General features: G+C 48.1%; 1 protein-coding gene across 11 annotated transcripts in view; it reads right to left on the minus strand.

The window, feature by feature from the left end:
* Positions 1 to 550: 550 nt before the first annotated feature.
* TNC (tenascin C) overlaps positions 551 to 26,666 on the minus strand; it is a 100,354-nt gene continuing 74,238 nt past the window's right edge. For all 11 annotated transcript variants that reach the window (XM_043453186.1, XM_043453184.1, XM_043453180.1 and 8 more), the window contains 11 exons: positions 23,733 to 23,855; positions 22,402 to 22,545; positions 20,130 to 20,249; positions 17,844 to 17,987; positions 16,711 to 16,841; positions 13,033 to 13,165; positions 11,255 to 11,406; positions 10,167 to 10,263; positions 9,146 to 9,307; positions 5,347 to 5,510; positions 551 to 1,272 (listed from right to left, as the gene is read on the minus strand). In XM_043453186.1, coding sequence (XP_043309121.1) covers positions 1,162 to 1,272; positions 5,347 to 5,510; positions 9,146 to 9,307; positions 10,167 to 10,263; positions 11,255 to 11,406; positions 13,033 to 13,165; positions 16,711 to 16,841; positions 17,844 to 17,987; positions 20,130 to 20,249; positions 22,402 to 22,545; positions 23,733 to 23,855 — 1,481 coding nt within the window. In that variant the 3' untranslated portion in view covers positions 551 to 1,161. The remainder of the gene's footprint in view (positions 1,273 to 5,346; positions 5,511 to 9,145; positions 9,308 to 10,166; positions 10,264 to 11,254; positions 11,407 to 13,032; positions 13,166 to 16,710; positions 16,842 to 17,843; positions 17,988 to 20,129; positions 20,250 to 22,401; positions 22,546 to 23,732; positions 23,856 to 26,666) is intronic.

Here is a 26,666-nt window from a genome sequence, read left to right on the forward strand (position 1 = left end):
TGGTGGAGCCAAGGCTCGAACTTAAGCCTCTGGGGACTTTCACCCTTGCTCGATCACAGTTGTCAGCCAATCTGTGGCATTTAGGAGATTACTTTAGAAGACGGGTGTAAAGGTATCTTTTAAAATAATAAACTGCTAGTTTTGGAAATGTTGAGCAGGAAGCTGAATCTTTTTTTTTTTTTTTTTAGATATTAATTTGTTTGGCTGCTCCAGGTCTTCGTTGCAGCTCGTGGGAACTTTAATTGAGGCCTGGGGGTTCTGGTTCCTTGCGCAGGGACTGAACCCAGGCTCCTTGCACCGGGATTGTGCAGTCTTAGCCACTGGACCACAAGGGAAGTCCCTGAATCTTAAGTTACAAGCATTTTCCAAACTTGTTCAAATTCAAAAATATTTCCCCCTCCCCCAGCCCCGCAGTCTCCCTTTCCTTCTTCCCCTCCCTCTTGGCCACCACCCCTCCTTACCTCTCCCTTCCCTCCTCTCCCACTTTGTTCAGATACTTTGTCTTTGGTGGAATTCAGGCTTGACAAAAAAAAGAAAGGAAAACCAATAGTCAAATTTAAAAGTACTTGTGCTTTTATTAAAAAAAAAAAAATACAATCAGGTACTGTCCAGATGTGTTTTGGAAAAGAAGATCTCTTTAAAAATTCTTAGTTTACATCATCATCATTATTATTATATTAATAATATTAATTGTATCCTTAAAATTGAAACAGCATTGCTTTTCTGAACGTAAAAAAAGGGACGGCTTCAAGACACACATTGAATCACTGCTAACAAAAATAATGATAATTAATTATACAGCTTTGTGTGAAATACAGCTGGTTCTAAGACAAACTACGCACTGTACAGCCTGCCCCGCTCCCATCCCCAGAGCCACCCAAGAGAAGCAAAATCACTGTGATGCTGTCGCTGGAAGACTTTTGCTGAATCAAACAGCAGAATGGAAACCTGCTGGACACTGTGGTCTTTGGTGTGAAGGAAGTCATCGCGGAGTGGCTGAGGCCAGCGCTGCCGCTGCAGGCCCCGACGGTCCATGGTCAACTTTAGCTCCTGCCAGACGCCCAGGTGTGGCTTAATGGTCGGACTGCTCGCATTGATGCTTTGGTAAAATTATCTTCGATCTCTGGGCCCTACTCCTCTCCCCCGGTTGTCCGCGGAAACTTACGCCCTTTTGCGCCTGCCTTCGAGGTTTCGGAAGTTGCTGGGTCTCAGCTTCATCTCAGCAAACTGGATTGAATGCTCGTGGCCCTTCCAGTGGAACCAGTTAACACCCTGTGAAGGAGAGAAGACCTTCAGATTGGTTTCCATCAGGCAAGGTATTCACTGACCATTGCTATTTAGTTAGGGGGACAAAATGAGCCCTGTTTCAAACATATGGATCCCAAGGGGGAAGGGGAGGATGAACTGGGAGACTGGGATTGTCATATATTCACTATTGACAACTATGTATAAAGTAGGTAACTATCTGGTTAATAGTGAGTTCTATTAACTAGAACCTACTGTATAGCACAGGGGCCTCTTCTCAATGCTCTGTGATGATGTAAACGGGAAGGAAATCCAAAAATGAGTGGATGTAGATGGACGTGGGGCTTTTCTGGTGACTCAGCAGTGAAGAATCTGCCTGCCAATGCAGGAGATGTGGGTTTGATCCCTGGGTCAGGAAGATCCCCTGGAGAAGGATATGGCAACCCACTCCAGAATTCTTGCCTGGGAAATCCCATGGACAGAGGAGCCTGGCTGGCTATAGTCAGGCTGTGTATATATATATATTCTTCCCAGGCAAGAATTCTGAAGTGGGTTGCCATATCCTTCTCCAGGGGATATATATACACACACATGTAGCTGATTCACTTTGTTGTATAGTAGAAACTAATACAACATTCTAAAACAACTATACTCCAATAAAAATTAATTTAAAGGAAAAAGATGAGCTTTGTTCCAGCTCGACCATTTGGAAGCTCACGTCTGTATCCTGCTGATCTGTTTATTGATTTGTATGATGAAAACTTTCAAAAGATCTGGATGAATCAATTTTTTTTTTTTAACTTTAGGCAGAATTCACCTGAGTTTGCATTGAACTTTGATCTGCCATCTTGAGATAAAGTAATGGCTGATGAAACTGGCCATCATTAGGATTACGTGCTGTAGGAATTCAGGTTATGATCAGAGCTTATGGAATTGAGTAGCTATAGGTGGCGGGGGGGGGCGGGGGCGGTGGAGTCTATACTTCACAGGATTCCTACGACATGTTTTATTAATAGGGGTTGGTATGGTACAGCTCAAAGAACATAGGTGGACACAAGTTTTGCAACCTGACACATAAAATTGAATCTTTGTGTTCTTACTTGAGAGATATATGTCTTGAACAAGTTATCAAAAGGTTCTGGGCCTCGGTTTTACTATTTTTCTTCTTTAGGGCTAATAATGCTAACCTTGGAAGGATGCTGTGAAGATTAAATGAGTCTGTAAAGGAGCTGCCACCGTGCTGGGCCCATCATAGGTGCTCAGTAAATATTACTCCCCTATCTCAAGTATGGAGGCATAGCCTCAGAACTCTGGCCAGAGATTTTCCTCAAGAAAAGCCTGTATTTATTTCAGGGCCACCTGGTTTGGCTCTTCAGCAAAGTGGACAGGTGGTCGACTCCGCCTGTTGAGTCCCGCAGACCCCTGTCCTCCTTGGGTGGGGGTCAGCGTCAGGGAGTCCTCCTGCGGGGTCTCCCCTACCCCCCACCCTGCTCCGCGCACTGAGGCCTCTTCTCTTCAGGTTCCGTAGGACTGGGATGGAACATGTCCACAGAGAAGAGAGCGGCTGATGAGATGGGGGAGAATATAGATGCTTTGTTTAATGCTAATTTTTGGCACTGATTGATACTGGACAGGCTCTGAACCCAACAGGGGATGGGATCTGAGAATACCCGACTCAGTTTAGGGGCAGATGCGTCTGAAATTCACTCAGCTTGGTCCTGTGCTCCCTTCCCCTGCCCTCGTCCTCTCCTCCGATTGAGGCTCAGAGCTGGAAGTGAGTCCTCCTCATGCTGCGGTGGAGACGGAAGCCAGAGAGGGAGAGTGACTTCACGGAGGCCTCACGACAGCCAGAGAAGAGCCGGAGCTGGGACTGCGCTCCCGTGACTGCTCTGTGGCCTTTCATGTCAGCTCCTTCTTCCAGAGTTGGACGGAACGATGGAAAAGGAAGTTTCCTTCCGGCATGTAGCTTTTATTCCCCTCCCAAAGGACTCTGTATTACATTGATGTTCGGGACCCAGGAGGTAAAGGAGTGCGGTAGTTCTCAGAGTGGACGCATTATCGAGGCCACATATAGGGCGGAGAGAACACATGTTCTGTTCAGATGTGTCCTTCAGTCTTGCCTCCTCCATAAAATAGACGCGAAAAGCCACGGCCTGGTCCCCTCACAGAGCAAAGGTGATGTACACGGGAGAGAGAAGGTGATGACGCTTTGAAAAGTGTCAGAAATTATGTCAAGATAAGGTGTACATTTAAGGTCACAACACTCATTTGCAGGTGGTTAACATAAACACATGTATCAAAATCAATAATAACAGAGCTGTCGTTGTTTAGTCACTAAGTTGTGGCCAACTCTTTTGCATCCACCGGGATCCTTTGTCCATGCAGCTGATAAAAACAAAAGAACCCCAAACCCAGCAACCCAACAGCTGCAAAAAAAATCCCAAGAACAAAAGTATAAGTAAGCAAGATGATGAGATGCTGCATCCTACCTAGGCCCCCCGATCGGAATCCCTCCGGTCATTTGGTGTGATTTGGACCTTTGCCTTCTTACAAAGGTATCCCAGATTGCTGGGAGAAATACCAGCAACTTCAGATACGCAGATGATTCAACTCTACTGGCAGAAAGTGAAGAAGAACTAAAGAGCCTCCTGATGAGAGTGAAAGAGGAGAGTGAAAAACCTGGCTTAAAACTCAACATTAAAAGCTAAGATCATGGCATCAGGTCCCATCACTTCATGGCAAATGGAAGGGGGAACAGTGGAAACAATGGCAGATTTTATCTTTTGGGTCTCTAAAATCACTGTGGACGGTGACTGCAGCCATGAAATTAAAAGACACTTGTTCCTTGGAAGGAAAGATATGACAAATCTAGATAGTGGATTAAAAAGCAGAGACATCACTTTGCCGATAGAGGTTAAAGCTATGGTTTCTCCAGTAGTCAGGTACGGATGTCAGAGTTGGACCATAAGAAGGCTGAGTGCCAAAGATTGATACTTTTGAACTGTGGTGTTGGAGAAGACTCTTGAGAGTCCCTTGGACTGCAAGGAGATCAAACTAGTCAATCCTAAAGGAAATCAACCCTGCATCTACATTGGAAGGATTATTGCTAAAGTTGAAGCTCCAATACTTTGGCCACCTGGTGCAAAGAGCTGACTCATTGGAAAAGACTCTGATGCTGGGAAAGATTGAAGATGAAAGGAGAAGGGGACGGCAGGGAATGAGCTGGTTAGCTAGCATCAGTAGCTCAGTGGACATGAACTTGAGCAAACTCCAGGGGAGAGTGGAGGACAGAGGACCCTGGCATGCTGCAGTCCAGGGAGTCACAAAGAGTCGGACATGACTTAGTGACTGACAACAACCATCCGGGCTGCAGGCTGGGTACGACTCCCTGAGACCCAGCCCAGGGGTCAGTCTGGATGGCTCTGTGTGAATACCGTTCCCTCCTGTGTGATGCAGGGACGGCTGCTGAAAAGGGACCATCATAGTTAAGTAGCTGGGCCCACTTGACTTCTGTCACTTTTCAGGCACCTGCTAGTGTAGGCAGGGCTCAGTGTGAGAAAATAGTTGAAATTGACTTTGTTCACCCATTTCCACAGAAACTGCAAAAAATCTGTTTCTATGATTGCAGAAATTGTGTCCCAGGATCCTGTATGGTGCAGGGAAATTTGGGCGGGGGGGTGGCCTGGAGGATTTGGCTCTGTCCCCACCTTTGGTCCATGACCTCATGAAAGTCACCTTTCTCTGGACCTCGGTCTTATGACTCATAAGAGGAAGGAACTTAAAATCTGTCATCTTCATTCTGAGATGTTCTTGGGGGTCTGGAGGTGCCTCTAGGCCAGGGCCTGCATCACCCCTGCTTTACCCAAGCAGCCTCCTTGTGGGGTTCAGACACAGATAATCCGAGGAAAGCTGTGCATGCTTGGCATCCCCTTGACCAGTGGTTCTCCTCGGAATCTTCACGGGTGAATACACACCGTCGCTATGGTCTTACCTGGCCCGTGGTGCCGTGGAGTTCTCCCTGCTGTGAAGACACCCGAGGTCTTGCCCCTGAGGTCCCTGCCTCCCCGTCTCAGCCCTGCTCGGGCCCTTGCCGGCACTCACCTGACTGTGGCTGTTGTCCCCGTATCTCCCCATCAGGTTGACGCGGTGGCAGTTCTTGTACCAGAAAGCCCCCTTGTAGGACAGGGCACAGTTGGTGATGGCCGAGTCTGTGTCCTTGTCGAAGGTGGAGAAGGATCTGCCGTTGTGGTAGGCCATGGAGTCACCTGGGAGAGAGAACGTACCGGCTGGGAGCTGGAGCTCCGGGTGGGCTGTGGAAGCACCAGGGCGGCAACCGATGCTGGGGTGGGCCGGTCTCGAACGAGAGGCCCAGGATTAGGATCCAGCACAGGCCTGGGTAGAACGTGAGTGCCGCCTGGAGCCTCATTTCTGATGGAAGCAGCACAAGGTGGTAGAAGGAGGGCTGCGGGCATGTTTGGAGGGTCTTGCTCCAGTCCCACCTTATTCGTACCCTAGTTGTGTCCTTGCACAAATCAAGCCACTTGTGGAACCTCAGTTTTCCCATCTGTAGAATGGAACTAGCAGAGCACATTGATTGGATTCACCTCAGGGGGCTGTTGGAACAACGGTATGAAGGTGTATGCCGAACAGGTGGTATGGTGTGCAAACAGCTGTGATTGTTACTTTCATGACTGTTTTTGCATTCACTTGATGTAAAGGAGCTCAGAGAGTAAGGTGGGAAATCTGTATTTAATAATGATGTGTTTTCCCCCCAAATGCAAGTATTTAGACTTCATTATTGTTTTCATGTATTTATTTAGGCTTAGGCGCTCAGTCGTGTCCGACTCTTGGAGACCCCGTGGACTGCAGCCCACCAGGCTCCTCTGTCCATGGGATTCTCCAGGCAAGAATACTGGAGTGGGTTGCCATGCCCTCCTCCAGGGATGTATTTATTTATTACCCATTTATTCCTAGGTAGTGTTAGTGGTAGAGGACTTGACTGCCAATGCAGGAGACGTCGGAGATACAGGTTCAATCCCTGGGTCGGGAAGATCCCCTGAAGGAGGAAATGGCAACCCACTCCAGTATTCTTGCCTGGAGAATCCCATGGACAGAGGAGCCTGGCGGGCTACCGTTGGACACGACTGAAGTGACTTAGCACACATGCACTTATTCGTTAACTCACAGTCACTCGCTCGCTCGCACATCTAACATTTAGCAAAAGCTCTAATGACTTTAGTTTCCACTCTGCCATGCTGATTTTCCAGAGCTATCCTGAGCCAGTCTGCCTTAAGTCTCAGCCTACAGAGTCATACTTACAACCAAACCGCTCAGGTTTTAGATGTCACCAAATAGCTTGCATATTGCACATTTATTTTTCAAAGTGTTGATGGGACCAATTTCCCTTGATTCTTAGACAAAAAGCCCGTTTACATGTAGTGCTACATGGGAATCTAGCTTGTAATTTAATATACTGAATTTTAGGAGTGTTTAAGCACCATTTCGGTGTTCTCTCACTTCCAACCCTGGCCAATGCTGGGCAGAAAAGTTTCAAGACATCAAGGCATTCTATCCTGATATATTGTAGCAATTTATCATAGGGACTTGATAGGGATCTTCCCAACCTGGGGATTAGACCTGGGTCTCCTGCATTGCAGGCAGATTCTTTATCCATAGGGACTTGAGTGCCTTGTTAATTGATGAAGCTACCAAGAGCATGAGGCTGGAAGCTAGGAATGGTGAAACAAGATGCTCTCCTGGGGAGGGGCTGGCTGCCCTCAGTACACATAGGAGGAGGCGGTTCCAAGGGTGAGCTTCTGAAATGAAGGGGCAGATTATGGCTCATTTTCTGTTGAAAATACAGAGAGAGATGGGTGGAGGCCACATTCCTGCTGCCTGCTTGCCCAGGGTGCCTTTGCTTGCTCAGGGTGCCTTTGCTTGCCCTGTAACAAGATCTTCCTTGCCTGAAGCCATCTCAACAAAAGAGATATTTGTTGCTAGGTAATAAAATGTTAGAATTCCTTGACTGATGCAAGAATGAAAACAATGTTCACCCCGGATCTCTCCCTTCATTACCACCAACTTGATTTCTAAAGAGCTCTGACTCTCCTTAGGTTGAGACCTGCTTCTGGCAAATCATACCTGGAGACTTTTCCCATCATGGGCATGTTCTTTCAGGGCCCAGAGGCTGGGAATGTGCTATAGCACCCGTCTCCTCTGTTCTCATAAACGTAATGGGGAGCCACACCAAAGCAGGCAGGGCTTGGCATGGGGTGGTCACGCTCTTACACCTGATCTCCCTTGTTACCAAAACCACCTGTCAGCAGCCAGGCTGGTCCCCTGGGCCCACATTCCTCAAGCTGTTACGTCTTGGGCAAATCGCCAAACTTCTCTGAGCCTCAGTTTCCTCACCTGTATAATAGCAATATCTCCCTGGAGATATGTATATATACCATACATATATGATCTGTATATGTATCACAGATGTATCATATATTATATAATATATAATGCAAATGAAATGAGGCTTGCCTGGTGGCTCAAATGGTAAAGAATCTGCTTGCAATGCAGGAGACCCAGGTTTGGGTTGGCAAGATCCCTTGGAGAAGGAAATGGCACCCCCACCCCAATGTTCTTGCCTGGAGAATCCCATGGACAGAGGCGCCTGGCGGGCTGCAGTCCATGGGGTCACAAGGAGTCGGACACGACAGAGATGAACACTTTCACTTGCACAATGCATATGAAATATCAGCAAAAAGAGGCTGCCACCTCATTTGCCTGAATGCATATGGTTTCCTTATTGGTTTCTCTTGTAACGTGGCACCAGAAAACCACACAAAGGTCATTTCAAGTCAAAGACATCTTCAAAACCTGAACTAGGTTCTGTACTGGTCAGAGAGTGAAGGACTGCCAGGCAGGTAGGGAGCTTCTCTGGTCATGGGGATGTGCCAGCTGAGGCTGGAGGGCCATGTGGCAGGAAGGCCTTAGAAAAGATTCATCCAGGTGGGTAATGGAGTGGACTGTCTGCTACTCAAAGTGCAGGCCGCGGACCAGCAGTGCCACCAACACTGGCATCATGAGGGCCCTTATCAGAAATGGGGCGTCTCTGCTTCACCCCAGACACACTGCGTTAGCTCACTAATGGGATCCCCAGGGGTCACATGTGTGTAATAAACAGAGAGGCGGGAGAGTACATGAGCCTTAAGGCTCCCAAGACACTGCTTGTCTCTCCGTCCAAAACTGGTATCTAAACACGGAGTAGAAAAAGACAGTTTTTGAGTGACAGTAGGTAGCTACAAATACACCTTAAATGTCCTATTTCCCAACCTACCCTAGGTTTTGGTGACCAAGTATCTACCTGCTGCTGCTGCTAAGTGACTTCTGTGTGACCCCACAGACGGCAGCCCACCAGGCTCCGCCGTCCCTGGGATTCTCCAGGCAAGAACACTGGAGTGGGTTGCCATTTCCTTCTCCAATGCATGCGAGTGAAAAGTGAAAGTGAAGTCGCTCCGTCGTGTCCGCCTCTTCCCGACCCCATGGACTGTATGTAGCCTACCAGGCTCCTCCATCCATGGGATTTTCCAGGCAAGAGTACTGGAGCGGGGTGCCATTGCCTTCTCCCAAGTATCTACCTAGCCCTGTTAAATTGTAGTTCTGCCAGATGAGCACCTATCAAATGTTTGTGGATAAGTGGGTGGGCCGATGCAGGAAGGACTGCTGAGCGGGGGAACTAGCCGAAACCCCGAGATGTGTTCGAGGTCCCGTGGGCTCCGCGAGTGACTGCGCGTACCCGCCAGGCCGCTGTACCCACCCGCCGTGCCCACCCGCTGGGCCCACCCGCCGGGCCGCTGTACCACCCCCCGCCAGGCCGCTGTACCCCCCGTCCGGCCGCTGAACCCACCTGCCGTGCCGCTGTAGCCCTCCACCTTCAGCCGGTAGCGCGTCCGGGAGTCGCCCACGCTGAACCTGTCGTAGACGGCGTAGGCCGACTGCCCGTGGTCGCGCAGGTCCACCCGGAGCTCGTACTGCCCCTGGGCTGTGATTTTGCTCAAAGTGTCCAGCCCTGAGGACGACAGGCGCGGGTTACCAAAGAAGCACCGTGACCGAGGCGCCCGTTCCTCCTCCCGCGTGAGAGAGAGCAGCGGCTCCGTGTGAACTGAGGAGCTTTGCGTGAAGCAGCCTGCTCCGCTCTTCGCCGCTGCCACGCCAGGTGACACACACGCCGTGTCTGAGCCTCAGCTAAAGTTGGGCTGGCCTCTTTGCCCTGCCAGCCTCCTAGTGTGTTATGAAAATCAAAGGAAATGAAGTGGAGAGGGTACCTTTTGCACTCTAAGGCTCGTTACCTGTGAAAGGCAATGAGGCAGATGTTCCCAGGCTCAGATGCTGGAACACAGGAAGCTGCCCTGTGCCAGGGGCAGGTGGTTGCTAAGTGTGAGTCACAGTGGGGGATGGGGGATGCCCCTGTAGTGCTGGCTGAGAGAATTGGAGTGCCACTCACATCTTTATTGGCTAGATCCCTACGGTCAGCAGCTTAACCTCTTTGGGGCTGTTTTCTCAGGAGCAAGATGGGAACTTTGTACACTGTGGGGCTTCTGGGAGGCTTGGCACTTGTGGCTCTGACGGACCCAGTCAGCACAGGTGAAGGGCATCAGTGAGGATAACGCTCTAAGTGGCCCAGGGGGTGACTTGAGGCTAGGCTTATTCTTAGGGTCGGGCTGTTGGCTCTCCTCTGATCAGATTTTTATTTTTAATGACCCAGAGAATTTCAAGTCTTTTCCATTGAGAATCTGATATTCTGTGTCGACCACCAGAGCTGTCGTTTCCTCCTAATCCGTCTTTCTCCCACATTTCGGCGTGGGTAGGACAGACAACAGGGAGGGCAGGAATGGGCATTTGGGGCATGAACACGCAGGCTGTATTACCAAGCCAGAACTCTTCTCTTAGGTCCCCAAATCCAGCAGTATAGGCCTTCCAGTTTCGATAGAAGTCCTCACGTCCATTTTTGCGTCTCAGGAACACCTATAAACACAAGCAGTGAATCCGGATGAGCTTAAGCCATTGAAGGAACGAGAAGACATCTTTCTGAGAGGAGGAAATGCTCACTGTGGGAAAGGCACCTGGCCCCACCTCTGTCCTCACTAATCTGCCATGCAATTCGGCACACGCACATCACCTCCCTTCTCAGAGTCTCAGGGTTCTCCCCCGAGGAACAGAGATGAATAAGACCACCATCCAGCTTGGGGTGATTGTGATGTGTCCGTGTAGGCCATACATGTGGGGACAGGGGGGATATGGGAACTCAGTGAACCTCCTGCTCAATGCTGCTGCCCATCTAAAACTGCTCTGAAAAAATAAAATTTAATAATTAAAATATTCATTGGAAGGACTGATGCTGAAGCTCCAATACTTTGGGCACATGATGTGAAGAGCCGACTCATTGGTAAAGACCCTGCTGCTGGGAAAGACTAAAGGCAGTAGGAGAAGGGGCCAACAGAGGATGAAATGGTTGGATGGCATCACTGACTCAATGGACATGAGTTTGAGCAAGCTCTGGAAGATGGTGAAGGACAGGGAAGCCTGGCATGCTGCAGTCCATGGGGTCACAGAGTTGGACACGGCTGAAAGACTGAATAACAACCGTAATTTTAAAAAGTACTACTTAGCTCATATGGTAATGGGACTGAAATCATTCATGGAAAACTCTTAGCACGGCAGTGCCTGGTAGATGGCCAGTGTTAATCAGTAAACTTAATGGGCTCGGAGACCACGGCCATTTATACATCACAGAGCTGTCTAAGGATCAAATGAGAAAATGGGGAACTGCTTTTTATCCTCAGCTTCCTTCCCATTACTTTAAGAGAGAATTCCTGAGTGTTTCCATGTGACAGGCACTGTCTTGCAAACCCTCAGGCACATTAGGGTCAGAGGGCACGGAGGAGACCTCCCCGCCTCTCCCCTGCCCCCGCCCCTCCTGTCTGAGAGGCCTGGAGCCTGTCTCCATGATACTCACGATCCATCCACCCCCATCAGAGGTCATGTCACAGAAGACTTCCTGCTTCTGGGTCTTGTTGTTGTTCAGATAAATGGTGTAGACGCCAGAGGTAGTGTCTCCATTCAGCATTGCTTGGGAGCAGTCCCTGGGGAATCGGTACAGGACCCCAGCTGCAGGATGAGAAGGAGGAGTCATTCTCAGAGCAGGAGCTTTCAAGTCACAGGTCAAGTGCTTGTTGGCTAGACACCTAAGAATAAGCAGCTCCACCTCTCTGAGACTCTGTACTCTGGTGTGCAAGGGGGAGGATTAAAGCTATTCTGTGGGAGTGCAGTGAGGTGCAGAGGTTACGGGTAAAAGGGACCCCTTTCAGCCTTTTATACTGATGGAAGCCACCATGATATCAGTGGGAAGCACACTGATCTGCTTGAGGGCTGTGTGTCAGGTTGGCTGTGATCAATCAGGAGCATCCAGGTAGCACCCGATGAACACCTGCTGGACACCCAGGTGTTGGCCAGGATGACTGGGTCTCTAGCACCCGGGGCGTGGCTCACTGTGGCTGAGGACACTCTGGCAGGCTGCATGCATCTCAGACTCTTCAGAGGATTCTGACGCCAAAGACAAGGAAGGGTTCTAGTCCTGAACTTGCTGCTTCCTTGCCTTCGGACACTGGAGAAGTCATATAACTGCTCTGAGCCTGGGAATCTTAGAAGGCTAACACAGGAATGTCTGGGGAATTTCTATTTGTGGTAATGTGGTGCAAAACATTCAACACTTGATAGAAACGGACAATCTTGGGACTATGCTTATTAGCAGGTAGACTTGAGAAGTGATGGTCATAGCAGCTCTTTTTTGTTGTTGTTGTTCTGGTCTCCTCAATGTATGTTACCTTCCCCTGAGTTTGCCTCATTAGGTATTTTCTTGTCTGTTTCACAACCTGGTCTGAGAGCATCTTTAGGGCACATTCAAGTTTTTGGTGCTCTCAGCACCTGGCATGAGATCTGGAAGAGAGGTGCTTTGGCATCTGCCCCTCCTTCAGCAGGTGTGTGCGGAGTGACCAGAGTGAAGTGTGAAGGGCGGGAGGCAGCACTGGGATACAGTCCATATACCCAGTTCAAGGCTCTCCAAAGCCCCTCTCCTCCCTTCCTCTTCTCCATTAATAGAACCTCTTGCACATTTGCCATCTGCAGAGGACATCCAGTGGCTGGGTTTGGGTGTGGTTCCCTGCTCCTGGAACACCTGAGCCCAGACCAGACTCTAACTCATGGTATAACCCTGAGCCGGTCTTTTAGTCTCTGGGGGCCTCTGTTCCCCACCAGAAAGCTGGGCATGATAATCCTGGCCTACATGGGATTTGAGAGGATGAGCAGGCTTTATAAATGCCCACATGCTAAAGGAGAACGCTGAGCTTATAAGGAGCCCCAACAATGGCTACCCACTGGGCTAGGAGTTCAATACAGAGATTCTCCCAAGGTCCTTATGAAGAAGGGATCACTATTAATCCCATCATATGGATAAAGAAACGGAGACTTGCAGAATGGCAGTAACTCTCCTCCATCGCACAGAGCAGGTGGCGATGGGGAGTGAACCCAGCTGTTCCCACTGCTGGCCCTCCTGCCCTCCCACCTGCCCTGTAACCTGCTACATCCACATCCCTCCGGCTTTTCAGGTAATTGCAGGTAATTGATTCTTATCAAAATGTGATAGAAGCATTTAAAGTCGCAGTCAGAGGAGAAGTGGAGGGTTGGTTCAGTCTCAGAGTGTGATCTCAAGGCCCGGCTGCCCCCTGAGCCGCTTACTCGTGGTGAAGGTGGTCTTGACTGTCTTGCTCCTCAGGGTCCCATTTAGTGCCTGAATCCTGGCTGTGTAGTGGGTGGATGGGCTCAGATCTGTCAGGCTGTAAGAGGTGGTGTCTGGATCCACAACGACTTCCTAAGGGCAGAAGAAAGATACAATAATAGCCTTTGGCCACATAAATCCGCAGGGTATAGACGATGTATTCTTTTATTCACCCATCCGTTCATTTCTTCCTTCAGCAAGAATCCACTGAGGCCCACTCTGTGCCAGGCTCCATGCTCATGTCAGGGACTTAGAATTGAGGAGGGTGCCCTGTGAGCAAAGCTCCTGGGGCCGGAAGGGTCAGAGCAAATTCAAGTCATAGGAGGAGGCAATGAGCTGTCGCAACCATACTTCACTGAGGGGAGCAGCAGAAGAGGTGGGCAGACACCAGATTATAAAAGACCTTCAGTGTCAACCTACGGACTTTGAAGTTTATCATGATAAGGAATGGAGGTTCCTGGAAAGGTCTTTGAAAAAGTGAATACCATGGTCTCAGCTTAATCTGGTAGGAGGATGAATCACGCAAAGGGCAAAGGTTTAGACTTTGAGACCAGCTAGGTCAGTCGTCTCTAACGTGGCTCTTTTTCATAGTCCTCTGGGAAGCTTTAAAATAAAACCGTGCCTGGGCCCCATCCTAGAGTGACTGAATCGTAAGAGCCTGATCAGGGGCGTGATGACGGCGTGAGCTGACCCAGCAGGTCTCTCGTCTAGAATGGACACATCCAGGAGAGGCAGAGCTGCACAGCTGCTGGAGGCCCATTCTAACTACGCTTGCAGTTTGTGACTCGTCACCATGCTGCTGTCCAGAAGACAGGATCAGCTGTAGTTTTGCAGGAGATCCTCGTTCTTTTCAGATCCTCTTTTTCAAAATGTCTAGTGCCTGTGAAATCACCCTTTAGGAGATAACCCTGCTGTCAGGGATTGGAATTCAACCTGCATTCCTAGCAAACCAAACACAATGATGCTCTCTACAACCTGCAAACATAGCCGCTTGGATTTAGGCAGTAATGAGTCAGTGTGGAGGCCCCTGGAAGGTTCATTGGCATCCTCACCACCAGCAATGTGACATTCTGATATTTTCCAATGTGGGAGTGGGTGGGTGGGTGTGGGTGGATGGGTGTGGAGGGGTGAGTAGTTTCAGAGAAGCTAAGAGACCTGCACTCACTCCATAATTTGGCAGTGACGGGGTAGTCTTGCATCTGTCTCCTAACTTCCTGTCCAGGACTCTTTCCTCCTCTATCAGGCTGGTTTTCTTGAGTGAAACAGATAAAGCTGGGGATTGGACATGCAGGGAAATAGACCCAGGTGAGAGCCCATTTGATGCCAGTGACCCGGTGACTTTTGTGTAGCTCCCAGGTCTGATCCCTGTGGAAGGATAAGGTACAAAGCTGGCTTCCTTAAATTACCTGGGGATACCATTACCTATCAGCTTTCTAAGCTGCTGCACAAAGTCTCTTTCTAAGCAATTAGGGTAGATCGAAATGAGACTCAGGACTTCAGGCAAACAGGATGGCTGACCAGGAAGGGCCCTCACAGACTGGGGAGTCCAATGCACTCATTTTACAGATGTGAACACTGACACCCAGAGAAGGTGAGGGACTTGTCTCTGCTCACACAGTGAACTAGTTCACTGTTACACCGACTCCTAGAAGGGCCATGATGATATCTAGAGATGTGTTCGTTTCTGGTTAACCATAGCATATTGAACACGCCAGTTTATTTCTACTTGCTTCTGATACCCTCTGAAATGAGAGGAAGAGATATAAAGTATAAACCCACAGGATGAGGGAAGTGGCAGAGGAGACAGCAACAGGCACACGATGTCACCAGAATCTTGATCGGTGAGAAGTGTGGGATGGTGGAGTGACAGCCGAGGCGACAGAACAGAGGAAGTCCCAGTGGATGGAGTCACTCAGAGACAGTTGATGAATGCTGCAGGGCCCAGCAAGCTCAGGAAAGGGATGCATGCAAAAGCAAAGATGCCTTTGAAGGCCCGTGTGGGGTGTGGTTGAACGAAGGTTTGCTTAAAACTTTGTACAATAAACAGATTCCTAGTTCTCTCCATCCCCCAGCAGTCTGGATGACTGTCCTTCCCAGCCCAGGTGAAAGGCTGAGGTTTCCTCTCTGGACAGGCTGAGCTAGAGAGGAGACTCTGGATTCAAATCTATCATGCCCAGCTGCGGGGGAGCCTCAGGTGCTGCACTGGCTAGAGGAGAACTGAAGGTTTATACGCAGTGGGAGCCCAGGCCTCTTCTCCAGCGAGGCTTTTGGCAGCCTGGTGTGAAGGAGTTTGGTGGAGGATCCTCCAAGAAGAGTGATGAGCTCGAGAGAAAGGGCTTATAGTCCTGATGCTTGAAAACCCTCCCAAGAAAATTGCTGGGTATGTGCCAAAGAATCGATGTTTTTGAACTGTGGTGTTGGAGAAGACTCTTAAGAGTCCCTTGGACTGCAAGGAGATCCAACCAGTCCATCCCAAAGGAAATCAGTCCTGAATATTCATTGGAAGGACTGATGCTGAAGTTGAAACTCCAATACTTTGGCCACTTGATGTGAAGAACTGACTCATTGGAAAAGACCCTGATGCTGGGAAAGATTGAGGGCAGGAGGAGATGGGGACAAGAGAGGATGAGATGGTTCGATGGCATCACTGATGCAATGGACATGAGTTTGAGTAAGCTCTGGGGGTTGGTGATGGACACGGAAGCCTGGCGTGCTGCAGTCCATGGGGTCACAAAGAGTCAGACATGATTGAGCGACTGAACTGAACTGACTGTGCCCAATCACTCTATAGCGAGGGCCAAAGTTGACAAGCCTTTCTGTGCACTTAGACCTCCCAATCAGCCAGTTCATTCTTGGCTCCAGTACAAAAAGGTCAACTGACATTAGGGGCAAGTCTCCAACATGAAAAATGGCCGCCCAAATCAAACCAAACAGCTGCAAACCAGAAAAGAGACCTTGGAGGAAACACTCTGCAGGCAGAGGAAGAAAATACCAAGAACACATATTCTTAGAGGTAAAGAGAAGACACAGGATATAGAAACAATATGCTAGAAAAAGGTCAACGTGCAGAAAATAAGGAAAAGATCTTGGAAAGGATGGTGACCAACATTAAGACGTCAATAACACATTTAGAAGGTAAAGGTTAGAAAACTTCTTTCACTTTCTAAAGTTATTTCAAGTTAAAAAGTAGAAGGAAAAAAAATCATGGGTAGAGAATATAAGTAAAAACTGCTGTAAACAGTTGATGTCATAAGCACATGGTGATATGTATATCATTATATAATGGAATGATGCCATCTGTGAGATGCATGGCAAAGATGCAGAAGAAACCTTTGGCCTTTACTCAATAAAACACTAACAGACAAAGAGTCCAGCTCCTAAAATGTCCTCAAGTCTTGTGAGCAGTAGTTCTTGACCTTGGCTGGCTATCAAAACTGGAGTCTGGTTAAAATGAGACCGGGAGGCTACAACTTATGATTCAGAAAGTCTGGCATGGTGTCCAGTTCCTACTGATTTCTTTCCAGCTCTCCAGTCACACTAGAGTAGGAGAAACAGACTTCAGATAATTCTTCCTGACTTTGAGACTCATGTAACTGTTTCATTCAGTCATGGGGATTTGTTTATATACATCAAGATACCTTGATTGTACCATCCACGGATTCATACACCAATAGGTAACCAGTGACAGACGCCCGGGGAGGTCTCCAGGTGAGGAGGGCAGTTTCCGACTGAACCTCCGTAGCAGTGAAGTCTCTTGGAGAATCGAGGTCTGGAGAAGAGAAGACATTTAATATCAAATAAGTCGGCAGGTGTGGGCTTCCCTGGTAGCTCAGACAGTAAAGAATCCACCTGTAATGTGGGAGACCTGGGTTTGATCCCTGGGTTGGGAAGATCCCCTGGAGGAGGCCATGGCAACCCACTCCAGAATTCTTGCCTGGAGAATCCCCCATGGACAGAGGAGCCTGGAGGGCTATAGTCCATGGGATCACAAAGAGTTGGACACAACTGAGTGACTGAACACACAATATAGCACAAGTCATCGGGTGTAGGATAAAGTCCCTGGTTGGGTATCGGGAGGCCTGAGTTCAAGCCCTTTCCCTAGCATTGACCTGTGTGACCTCGGGTGAAACCTTCCCCATCTGTAAATGACGAGGTTGAGCCATGTGACCTCTAAAGACACACGTTCTCTGTTTCAGCTCATCCTAAGGGCCATGTTTTTCTGAGCCCAGTAGGATCACAACTGGCTTTAGTTGAATTGGGGGAGAAAGACACAGCCATGAACGTGATCAGAATGCCTCCCTTTGTTTCTAAAGAGGACAGATGAATGCTCGTATTGGCCCTCACCCCTACTCAGCGGACACTGCTTCCATTCCCTTGCCTGTCGCAGTCTGAAAAAAAGATCTCAACGTATATGAAAAGCCCAGCAGACATCTAGGAAAATTTGCCTTTAAAATCTTTCTCTTAAAAATATTTCCCTGCCTAGAACATGGATCATTAACTACTGGGTTTAGGGCCAGTGGGGACTGGTTTTCCACTTAAAAAGCCCTCCTCTTAAAATCATTTCCTAGTCTGTGGGGAGAGCAGGGTCATTTCAGTTCAAAAGGAAATGGTGTGTTTCTTAAGGTCTTGATTGAGGGGGCACTGGCGGATTGAGTTGCTGCTGATGTCATCACATTGCAGGGAGCTGACTTGAGAAATAAGAGATGGAGAGGGATACTGTTAAAGATAGAGGCAGCGGGTGGGCTTTTTCCAGCTCTCGGTGTCTTTGTACCTGTGGTGAACTTGGTGGTGATGGTTGAGCTCTTCTGGGGCCCTTTCTCTGCAAAGATCCTCAGCGTGTATTCCGTGGCAGGCTCGAGATTGGTCAGTGCATACTCCACCGTGTTCCCGGACACCGTGCGGGTAATTTCTGGCACTATACAGGAAATATACACACCACGGCAGTTACCCCTCCCTGTCTGGGCCATCAGTGGGCTTGGCCAACAGCGCATACACCTCCTAACCCAGAAGCTTTCAGCGGTCCTGCAGAAAAGCACGTTTGATTTCTGAGATGACTCACGCTCCTTTCTTTCTCTTGAGCACTCGCTTCATATACAGAGGATTTATCCTATGGTGACTGGATTTTTCCAGGCACCAAATCAGAAGGAAGAGGAACTAGGGGTCAGAAGACTTTGCACGTGGTACCCTTGGGACAGTGTTGCATAGGATCCAGCTAGAGGAGAGTTGCAGGTAACATCCCCATGCCTCAGGCTACCCAGATTTAATTTGTCCCATTGCTTGCTCTCCCATTTTTTCCCACTTACTCTCATGTCCTTTTATAACTTGCCAGATGTTATATCTTTGGGCTGGGGAACCAGAAAAATCAGGTGGCATAGACAGACCAAAGCCTGATTACTGGCTCTCAGTCCCATTGGGTCAGGACCAAGGGTGGATCCCAAGCCATGGCATCCAGGTGTCACCTTCCTCGTCACAGGTGACCAGCTGGCCTGGCTGCCCAAGGCCTAAGAGGTTTCCCAGGGTATAGGATTCAGGAGGCTAAAACTGGGAAAGTTTGGGGCAAACTGGGATGAGATGCTCACCCTCCTTGTCATCCATGATCCCCCTCCACACACATACACACACATACACACACACACACACATACACACACACACACATACATTATTCTGGATGAGTTCATGTCTATGCTTGCATCCACAGTTTCCATGATTCCCATGAACTATACTCTGGTTTATTTTAGGTGAGACAACATCATCTTCCCAGACTTGCAAGAGTTTGCTCACAGGGAATATTTAAAAATAAAAAAGTAGAAAAAAAGAAACCCAAGAATTCCTTTAGCCCCACCCCACCTTCCCTCCATCCTCACAAGGAACTCTCTCTCATAAGAGGTTGCCAGGGCTCAGTTAAGATTTTCAGAGACCCCCGCACAACTTATGGTCTGCTTTCATGTTACTGAAAGTAGAACAATACTGAACCAGCAGATATGAAACTCACATATACTGTGAGATTAAAATAACATATTTTTTCCTAATCTGGTTCATGAAAAATAGGGATTTGTTCATTGAAAAAGGAATCTCTCTTTCTTTTCTCTCTTATTTGTATTTAATTTTACGTGCTAGTGGCCATAATTCACTGGTGCCCCCAAACAAGTTATCAATATTGAATCTGCCCGCTGAGTAAATGAGCACAGATGGTTGCAAAGACAGGAGAGATCATTTCTGATTTCTTAATCAGATCAGCTCTAACTGGCCCCGTCTGCGGCATCCAGGAAATGCAGTCTCCCCAAAGCTGCCTGAAGTAGCCTGTTTAAGATTTTAAATTGTGGACTCCTTTGTAAGAAAGAGGAGAGAGCTGTGCCTGTAGAGGGTGGCTCACTGTGACGGCAGAGACCAGCAGGAGAGGGGGAACAGCCTGGAGACGCGCCCTCTGCTTTTCTTTAAATGGCCTGTTGGCCTCCTTGATATAATCGTGGTGTTGATGCTCTTCCGTTTGACCACAGCAGGAAGATACAGGTTGGGCCCCTCTCACCACCACTTTCACAGCCCCCTTCACACCCATCCACTCACCGGCCCCTGTCCCAGCCCACGAGTCTGTTCTCAGGTGACAACTGAGAACCACAAGGACATTGCTGGACTCACCAACCTACCCTTGCATCTTTGTACATCAACCCTGAAGGAAATCAACACTGAATACTCATTGAAAGGACTGATGCTGAAGCTGACGCTCCTGTACTTTGGCCACCTGATGCAAAGAGATGACTCCCTGGAAAAGAGCCTGATGCTGGGAAAGACTGAAGGTGGGAGGAGAAGGGGATGACAGAAGATGAGATGGTTGGATGGCATCACGGACTCAATGGACATGAGTTTGAACAAACTCCAGGAGATGATGAAGGACAGGGAAGCCTGGTGTGTGCAGTCCATGGGGTCGCAAAGAGTTGGCCATGACTGAGTGACTGAACAACAAAAGCAACCAAAAGTGGCACAAAGAAAGGAGAACAGGAAGTTTAGAGCTGGACAGACACTCCTCCGAAGGGGGAGGGTCTTGGACATGACCTTACCTCTCTCGCCTGTGTAGGAGATGACATAATTATCCACAGGGGCGATGGCTGGCTGCCACATAGCCAAGGCTTCTGAATCAGTGATGTTGGCCGTCACCAAGCTAGATGGGCCATCCAGAACTGCAAGGAAAGATAGTGATGTGTTGGAGAGATAGTCAGCCATGGGGTCAGCCATCAGACCATAGCTACTCGGCTGTCTGCCCTGCTCCTGGACTCCTGGTGAGGGACACAGTGTCAGAAGCATGGAAGAGTTCTGACCTTGCAGCCAGGATGACCTGAGTCTGAGACATGACTCCTTCCCTTGCTGTCTGGGTCATCTTGGCTCTCTGTTTCTCATCTGTAAAATGGGTACAGAAACTGCTTGGCTTTGTCTTCAGTGATACTTTGGTTTTCACATGGTATTATAGGTGGAAAGGTGCTCTGTGAGCTGCAAAGAGCTGAACCCATGACAAGGATTTACATTTATAGTTCATGTTACTTTCTCCAGCGAAAGGACTTACAAAAACAGGACAGGTACAGAGTGAAGGCTGCCTGTGATGTCTTTGGTTTTGAGTAATAGCTCTGGTTCGGTGGGCTATGGAGAACACGGAGGCAGGCTCCGGGGACCGGTGGTCCCAGGCTGTACCTTGGATTCCCTGTTGTGGGTCTGTGTGCCTTTGGGACATTTTCCTTCTCCACACCTCGCTCGGTTGTCGCAGGGTGGCTGCTCTAAGGATGAACTAGACAATGTGTGTGGAATGTGCTCGGGGCAGCACCAATAACTGCAGTTGGTCTTAACATGACTATTAAAGTTATTTGGAGTCTTCAGAGTGATTCCTAAATGACTTGTGCTGAGAAGGGGTGGAGAGTCACAGTTCTTGGCCCTTTGAACTGACCACTGCTGCAACCCAGCACCCCCTTCTTAGAAACCAACCTACATGTGACTGGTTTCCGATTTCGTGCACATTTATGACTCAGTTACGCCGGGACCGCAGCCCTGGGAAGATGGAGGGCAGCCATCGTCAGCTGACTTCACAGCTGAGATGCCTGAGCCCCAGGAGACAAAACGACTGGCCTGAGGGTCTTAGGAAGCGGCAGAGTAACTTGGGGGCACCCACCCCGTCCACCCGGAGGTCCTTCCTGTCTCATCTTACATGGTCAGAATCTCCTTTAACAATGAGGACAATGGGGCCTCCAGAGGAAAAAGATCCAGGCTTTGCAATCAGTTGCCATGGAGAAGCCACAAATGAAAGATTTCTAGGCGGGGGATGAGGATCTGTGTGGCAGGGTGGGCAGGACTCTGGGTTCAGACGGGAGGTTTTAATTGCATATTAGCAACCCTTTTAGACTATTAGGATATTTTTTAAATTTCCTGTGAGGCCCATTCTTCAGATCCCTTAATGGATTAGGCTGGATAATTGCTCATATATCAAAGGATAAATTGTTTAGAGACATGGGAGCCTGAAGAGAAATTTTCCACTTCATTCTCCTTCAATGCAATTCATTATTTTTTCCCTCCTTACAATGTGCTGTACAAATCAGGTTTTAATAGGAAAATCATCCTTTATCGAAGAGGAACGCACAGTTTGGAGGCAGACTGACCTAAGTTGAAGTTTGCTTCCAGCATTTACTAGTTATGTGGACTTGGCCAAGGCATGTAATTGCCCTGACCTCAGTTTTTTCCTCTGTAAAATGGGAAGGATATTAGCTGTGAGAAGGATGTTAGCTATATTAGTTTACATGGGAATGGTTGAGTAACAGCCTTGAAATACTGTAGCTGCCAAATGGAGACTTGTGACTTTATAGCTATCACCATTCACGTGTCTGTGCGAAGCATCTGCTTGGAAGGGTCCTTGTGGTCCCTGCACTACTGAGGAAAGGAAGGAGGTGAATTAATGCGTGCAATGACCCATATTTACAGATGCTTTACATACACAGTTTTCTAAGGTTCTTATAGCATCCTGCAAAGGAGGAAGAACTACACCCATTTTACAGAGAAGGAAACTAGACCCTCAGGACATTAACTGATAGCTCTGTATTTAGAAGTGGAAGAACCTGGGATTCACACCAGGTCAGTATGACTCCCCAGCTTCTGCCCTTTCCCATACAATTCCCTGGGACATGGCAGCCCAGGGAGGCTGAGGATGAAGCTCAGAAGAGGCTACAACTGTGTCAGAAATGAGCCCACTGGTGCCCCCGAGCCAGCCCAATTTCCACTAGAATTTCCCAAACAAAAACGTTTTTCTTCTAACTGCTGAATCATGAGCAATGATGCCGAAGGTGAGCAAGACACCTGTGTTGAGCGTCCCTGAGACAGGCTCGCTTTCCTCAAAGCCCTTCAGGGCGATGACGCTGACCAGGTAATCCGCTCCAGGTAAGAGTCTCAGCAGCTTGGTCTGGGTTTTGGTCCCATCCACAGTCACCGCTGAGGGTGTACCTGGAACACAGGAAAAGCAGGAGGGAACGGTGAACCTCACTGGAACTTAAACACACCTGTCCCAAGAATGGCGATCTGGTTTGGCAGTGACACTATGCCTTTATCCAACACCATTTTCTTTACTTCTCATTTGCTCTTACCCTCTGGCATAAGAGAAGAGGTTTTACTCTTTGTATAATGTTTTTTTCCATCCATGCAGAGGCCAAAAACTAAGCCAGGGGAGGAAAAATTATGAGGTCACAATGTGCTAAAAATGGCAAGTTTCCATTCAGTAGAGAGCTGGCATGTTGTATAAATTTTATTTATCCATTTCTTCCCACAAAGGATACGGGAAGCTCACTATGTAATGTATATCTGATCTATTTAATCCATTGTTTTCGCTTAACTATATATAGACTTATCTCTTACTAGCAGATATTCTACTATTGAAGAAGATGGTCATGGTCTAATTTGTACTCTTATATCTATTAAAAAGTCCAAAATTTATATTTTTTGGAATTTGGGGGCTGGTGAGGAGCTTGGGTATCAGTTGACCAAACTCCCTACAGAGATGCTACAGCATGTCTCTGAAGAGACAATCATCTTTGTATACACTTGTTTTCCTTATCCATATATGTCTAAAGACATACCCAGAATGTCTTCAGATAGATTTGAATATGCTACCTCCCCCACCCCCACCCTTGTGGTCTCTATTATGGCCCATGTGCCTGACCTAGAACTTTCAATGTCTAAAGACATACCCAGAATGTCTTCAGATAGATTTGAATATGCTACCTCCCCCACCCCCAGACCTTGTGGTCTCTATTATGGCCCATGTGCCTGACCTAGAACTTTCAACTCTGCGAAGTCACAGCTTCCCATCCTTTGCTGAGACAGACAGATTTGGGGACCAAGAGGCAAAGATCAGTTTTGCCAAGAAAAAAAGGTCAATGGGTTTAGAGTCTTCTGTCCTTGTGTGAAAACATTATTGGGGATCTATTGGTCATAGAATTTTAGAATTATGAGACTGGAAATGATCTTTATAACATGATCCCTCACAGTATAGTTTCTTTCAAGGATCTCATAGCACTTTACAAATGAAATCTATTCAGATGGTCTCAAATATGTAGAAGGAGGACGGGAGTGTCACAGTCGCAGTTCCACCCAAATACTCCAGACCCCTTCCCTCTCCCCACCAAGTGCCCTACCTCCTGCCATGGGCACATAGGTAATCCGGAAGCTCTCCACCTGGCTAGTGGGTGCCATCCAGCTGACAGTGGCTGAGTTTTCGGTGATGTCTGAGAAAAGGATTTCCTTCGGGGAGCCCATGGCTATTGAGGAGAAAGCACAGGAGACAACCCAGAAACAGTTAACTCTCTTGCTCATCAGCGATTCTTCCTGAATTCCTTATCCATGAAAGCTCGGTTTACATCTGAGCCAAGCCTTTAGGATGGAGGATGTGGTGATCTGTGGTCAAGTTATGACTTGATGGAAACAATCGCTCTTTCATTCAGGTACAGGGCCCAGAGCTGCAGGGCTGCCGTTTGGTTTCATCCAAGAGGAATGTTAGCACCATGGCTGAGGTCTAAAAAGTGAGGGTAAGTGGGTAGTTTCACAGTTTCAAATAACCCTCCTTTCATTTTTGATGTTTAGCATTTTTTCCCCCAAATCTTTGCCTTTTAATTCCTTTTATGATTAAAGAAAATTTGGTGTTAAATGATACCAAGTCTTGATGGGGGCTTCCCTGGTGGCTCAGCTGGTAAACAATCTGCCTGCAATGTGAGAGACCCGGGTTTGATCCCTGGGTCTGGAATATCCCCCGAAGAAGGGAATACTACCCACTCCAGTATTCTTGTCTGGAGAATTCCACGGTCAGAGGAGCCTGGTGGGCTACAGTCCATGGCGTTACAAAGAGTTGGACATGACTGAGCGACTAACACTTTCACTTTCAAGACTTGATAAGTGCTCAGTTATTTCACTTTATAAGGATTAACCCTCACTTAGAAACCACGGAGAAGAAGGTGTGGTTGTAGCCAATTTACAGGAGACCAAACTGAGGCTCAGTTCTCCAGTGAATATTCTCGTGATGTGATCTAAGTCCCAGGACTGGGCGGCAGAGCTGGGCATAGCCCTGGGATTATGGAAATAATGTTTACGTGGAAACTGACCTCGACAAACTCATTCCCAGAACCGGATGGAGATTCGCAGCCAGAGGAGGGAGCTCAGAACCATCCCCAAGGCAAGCCCTCCTTGGACACTGGGTCTACCTGCGGGGAAAGCCGTGCCCTGGGGGACAGTTTCTGCTATGTAAATACCTCCCCCGCAAACCCAGTTTCCTTTGGCTTTTCTCTGTGTATTTTTTGGCTTAGCTTTTTGCCCTCTTCAGCTGACCATGCTTAACCGTACAATCCAGGAAACAATTTTCGGGTCTCCAGGGAGCTCATTTCCTCATCTTTTTCCCTCTCCAGCCCACGTTGATCATTAAGTTCTGAAACCCACAGCCCACTTTGGGGAGCTTTTTTTTCCCCTCTCGGTTTCTGCTCTTTCCCCCTCCTCCGACGGCGTTCTCCTGTGATCTGCTAGCCACCCCCAGATTCTGTGGCTGCCTGGGGTTTTGCCTTCTCCTTGGAGAGCTCTGGTAGCCGCATGACTCTGGAGTGGGATGATCTTGATTGTCCAAACACCATGGAGAGGCTGGGCTACTAGGGGCAGCTCCTGTGACTTATAGGAGCCTCCTTTGTTCCATCTTTCCAGTGGGAAAAGTGGTGCCCACTTTCAGGAATGTTTTGAGGATTAGCAGAGATGATGGATGTCAAACCCTAGCACAGAACTTGGCACACAGTGAGAATGCAGTAAACATGCTTGCTTTTTTTTTCTTTCTCATGTGACTTTTTTTTTTCCCATGGGCCACCTGAATTTTGAGGTAGTCACCCAGGAAAGATCTAGATGAGCCAGAATGAGGAAAAAAAAAAAAAAACAAACCAGTGAGGTGTGTAAACTCAGGCACGGGGGCTCTCCTGCTGCAAGCCTGGTCCACTCTGACCTTCACTTTGTGAAATTCATCAGGCCAGGTCCTGGCACATTTTAGAAAGTGCATCTTGCCACAGCTTCCCTATCTAGATCCCAGTTTTCTCATCTGCAAGATGGCAAGATTATCTTCCCTGTCTTAGAAAACAAAACAAAACAAAAAACATGAGAATTAGTAACCTCATCTGTCATGCACTCCTGAGGGATGTACTTGACGAAAGTGACAGCAGGCAGATAGCCACGTGTCATCTGAAGAATGGCACAGTAGAGGTGGAATTCCAGGGTCAACGGTATTTTTAGACAACAGACCTTCCTAGGTGTGGAAGACAATTTGTTATTTTAGCATGTGTCCTGCTGCCGTAAATAGGGCCCACAAGTCTCCAGCACCAAAATGGAAGAGATGGCCAATGGGAACCTGAAGGCTGAGCCTCATGGAATAACTAAATTATACCGACTGAAAAGCTAGGGAGACCCAGGAAAGGCAATGCCTCTGACTGTCTTTCTAAGTAGACTCCTGGTTTTCAATAAAAGTTCCATTAGGGAAACACTGAAAATTCTAGAAATTCTCAAGGAGGTTGAAGAGGACTTCTGTTTGTTCTCTGCATAAAATGTTGCTTCCTCAAATCTGGAGCAAATGTCTTTAATAATGTGACTATTCACACTCATTTAAAAACATTTTACCTTCAACATATTTTTATAAACACTTAATATATGTGAATCCTGTGAGAAGCTAAGGAGACGGTTATTGTAGCCAGTATGATTTAAGAGCAAAGGCTTGGTGGGTACACTGACCTGGTTTTGAATTCCATCTGGCTTTACTAGATAACAACACCTTAGCCCCTTAGGTCTCTGTGAAACGAGGCTGAGTGTGGCACTCAGTTGGACTGTCTGTCACGTGGGTCAGTGAGGGAGTGTGTCCGTTGCAGTGCTATGGGTGGCATGAAGTGCAAGCTCTGTAATAGGTGGTTATCATCTTTATACTTCGTGAGAGTCAGAGCCAAAGGCACCAGGCACAGACAGCCTGGTTCCTGCAGAAGGAAGGATTGCTGAGCACGTGTCTCCGTAGACCCGCTGACCCAGGTCCCCAGACATGATGCTGCTGCAGCTCTGCAGTT

Source organism: Cervus canadensis, chromosome 30 (genome assembly GCF_019320065.1).
Source record: "Cervus canadensis isolate Bull #8, Minnesota chromosome 30, ASM1932006v1, whole genome shotgun sequence".
Taxonomy (NCBI): Eukaryota; Metazoa; Chordata; class Mammalia; order Artiodactyla; family Cervidae; genus Cervus; species Cervus canadensis.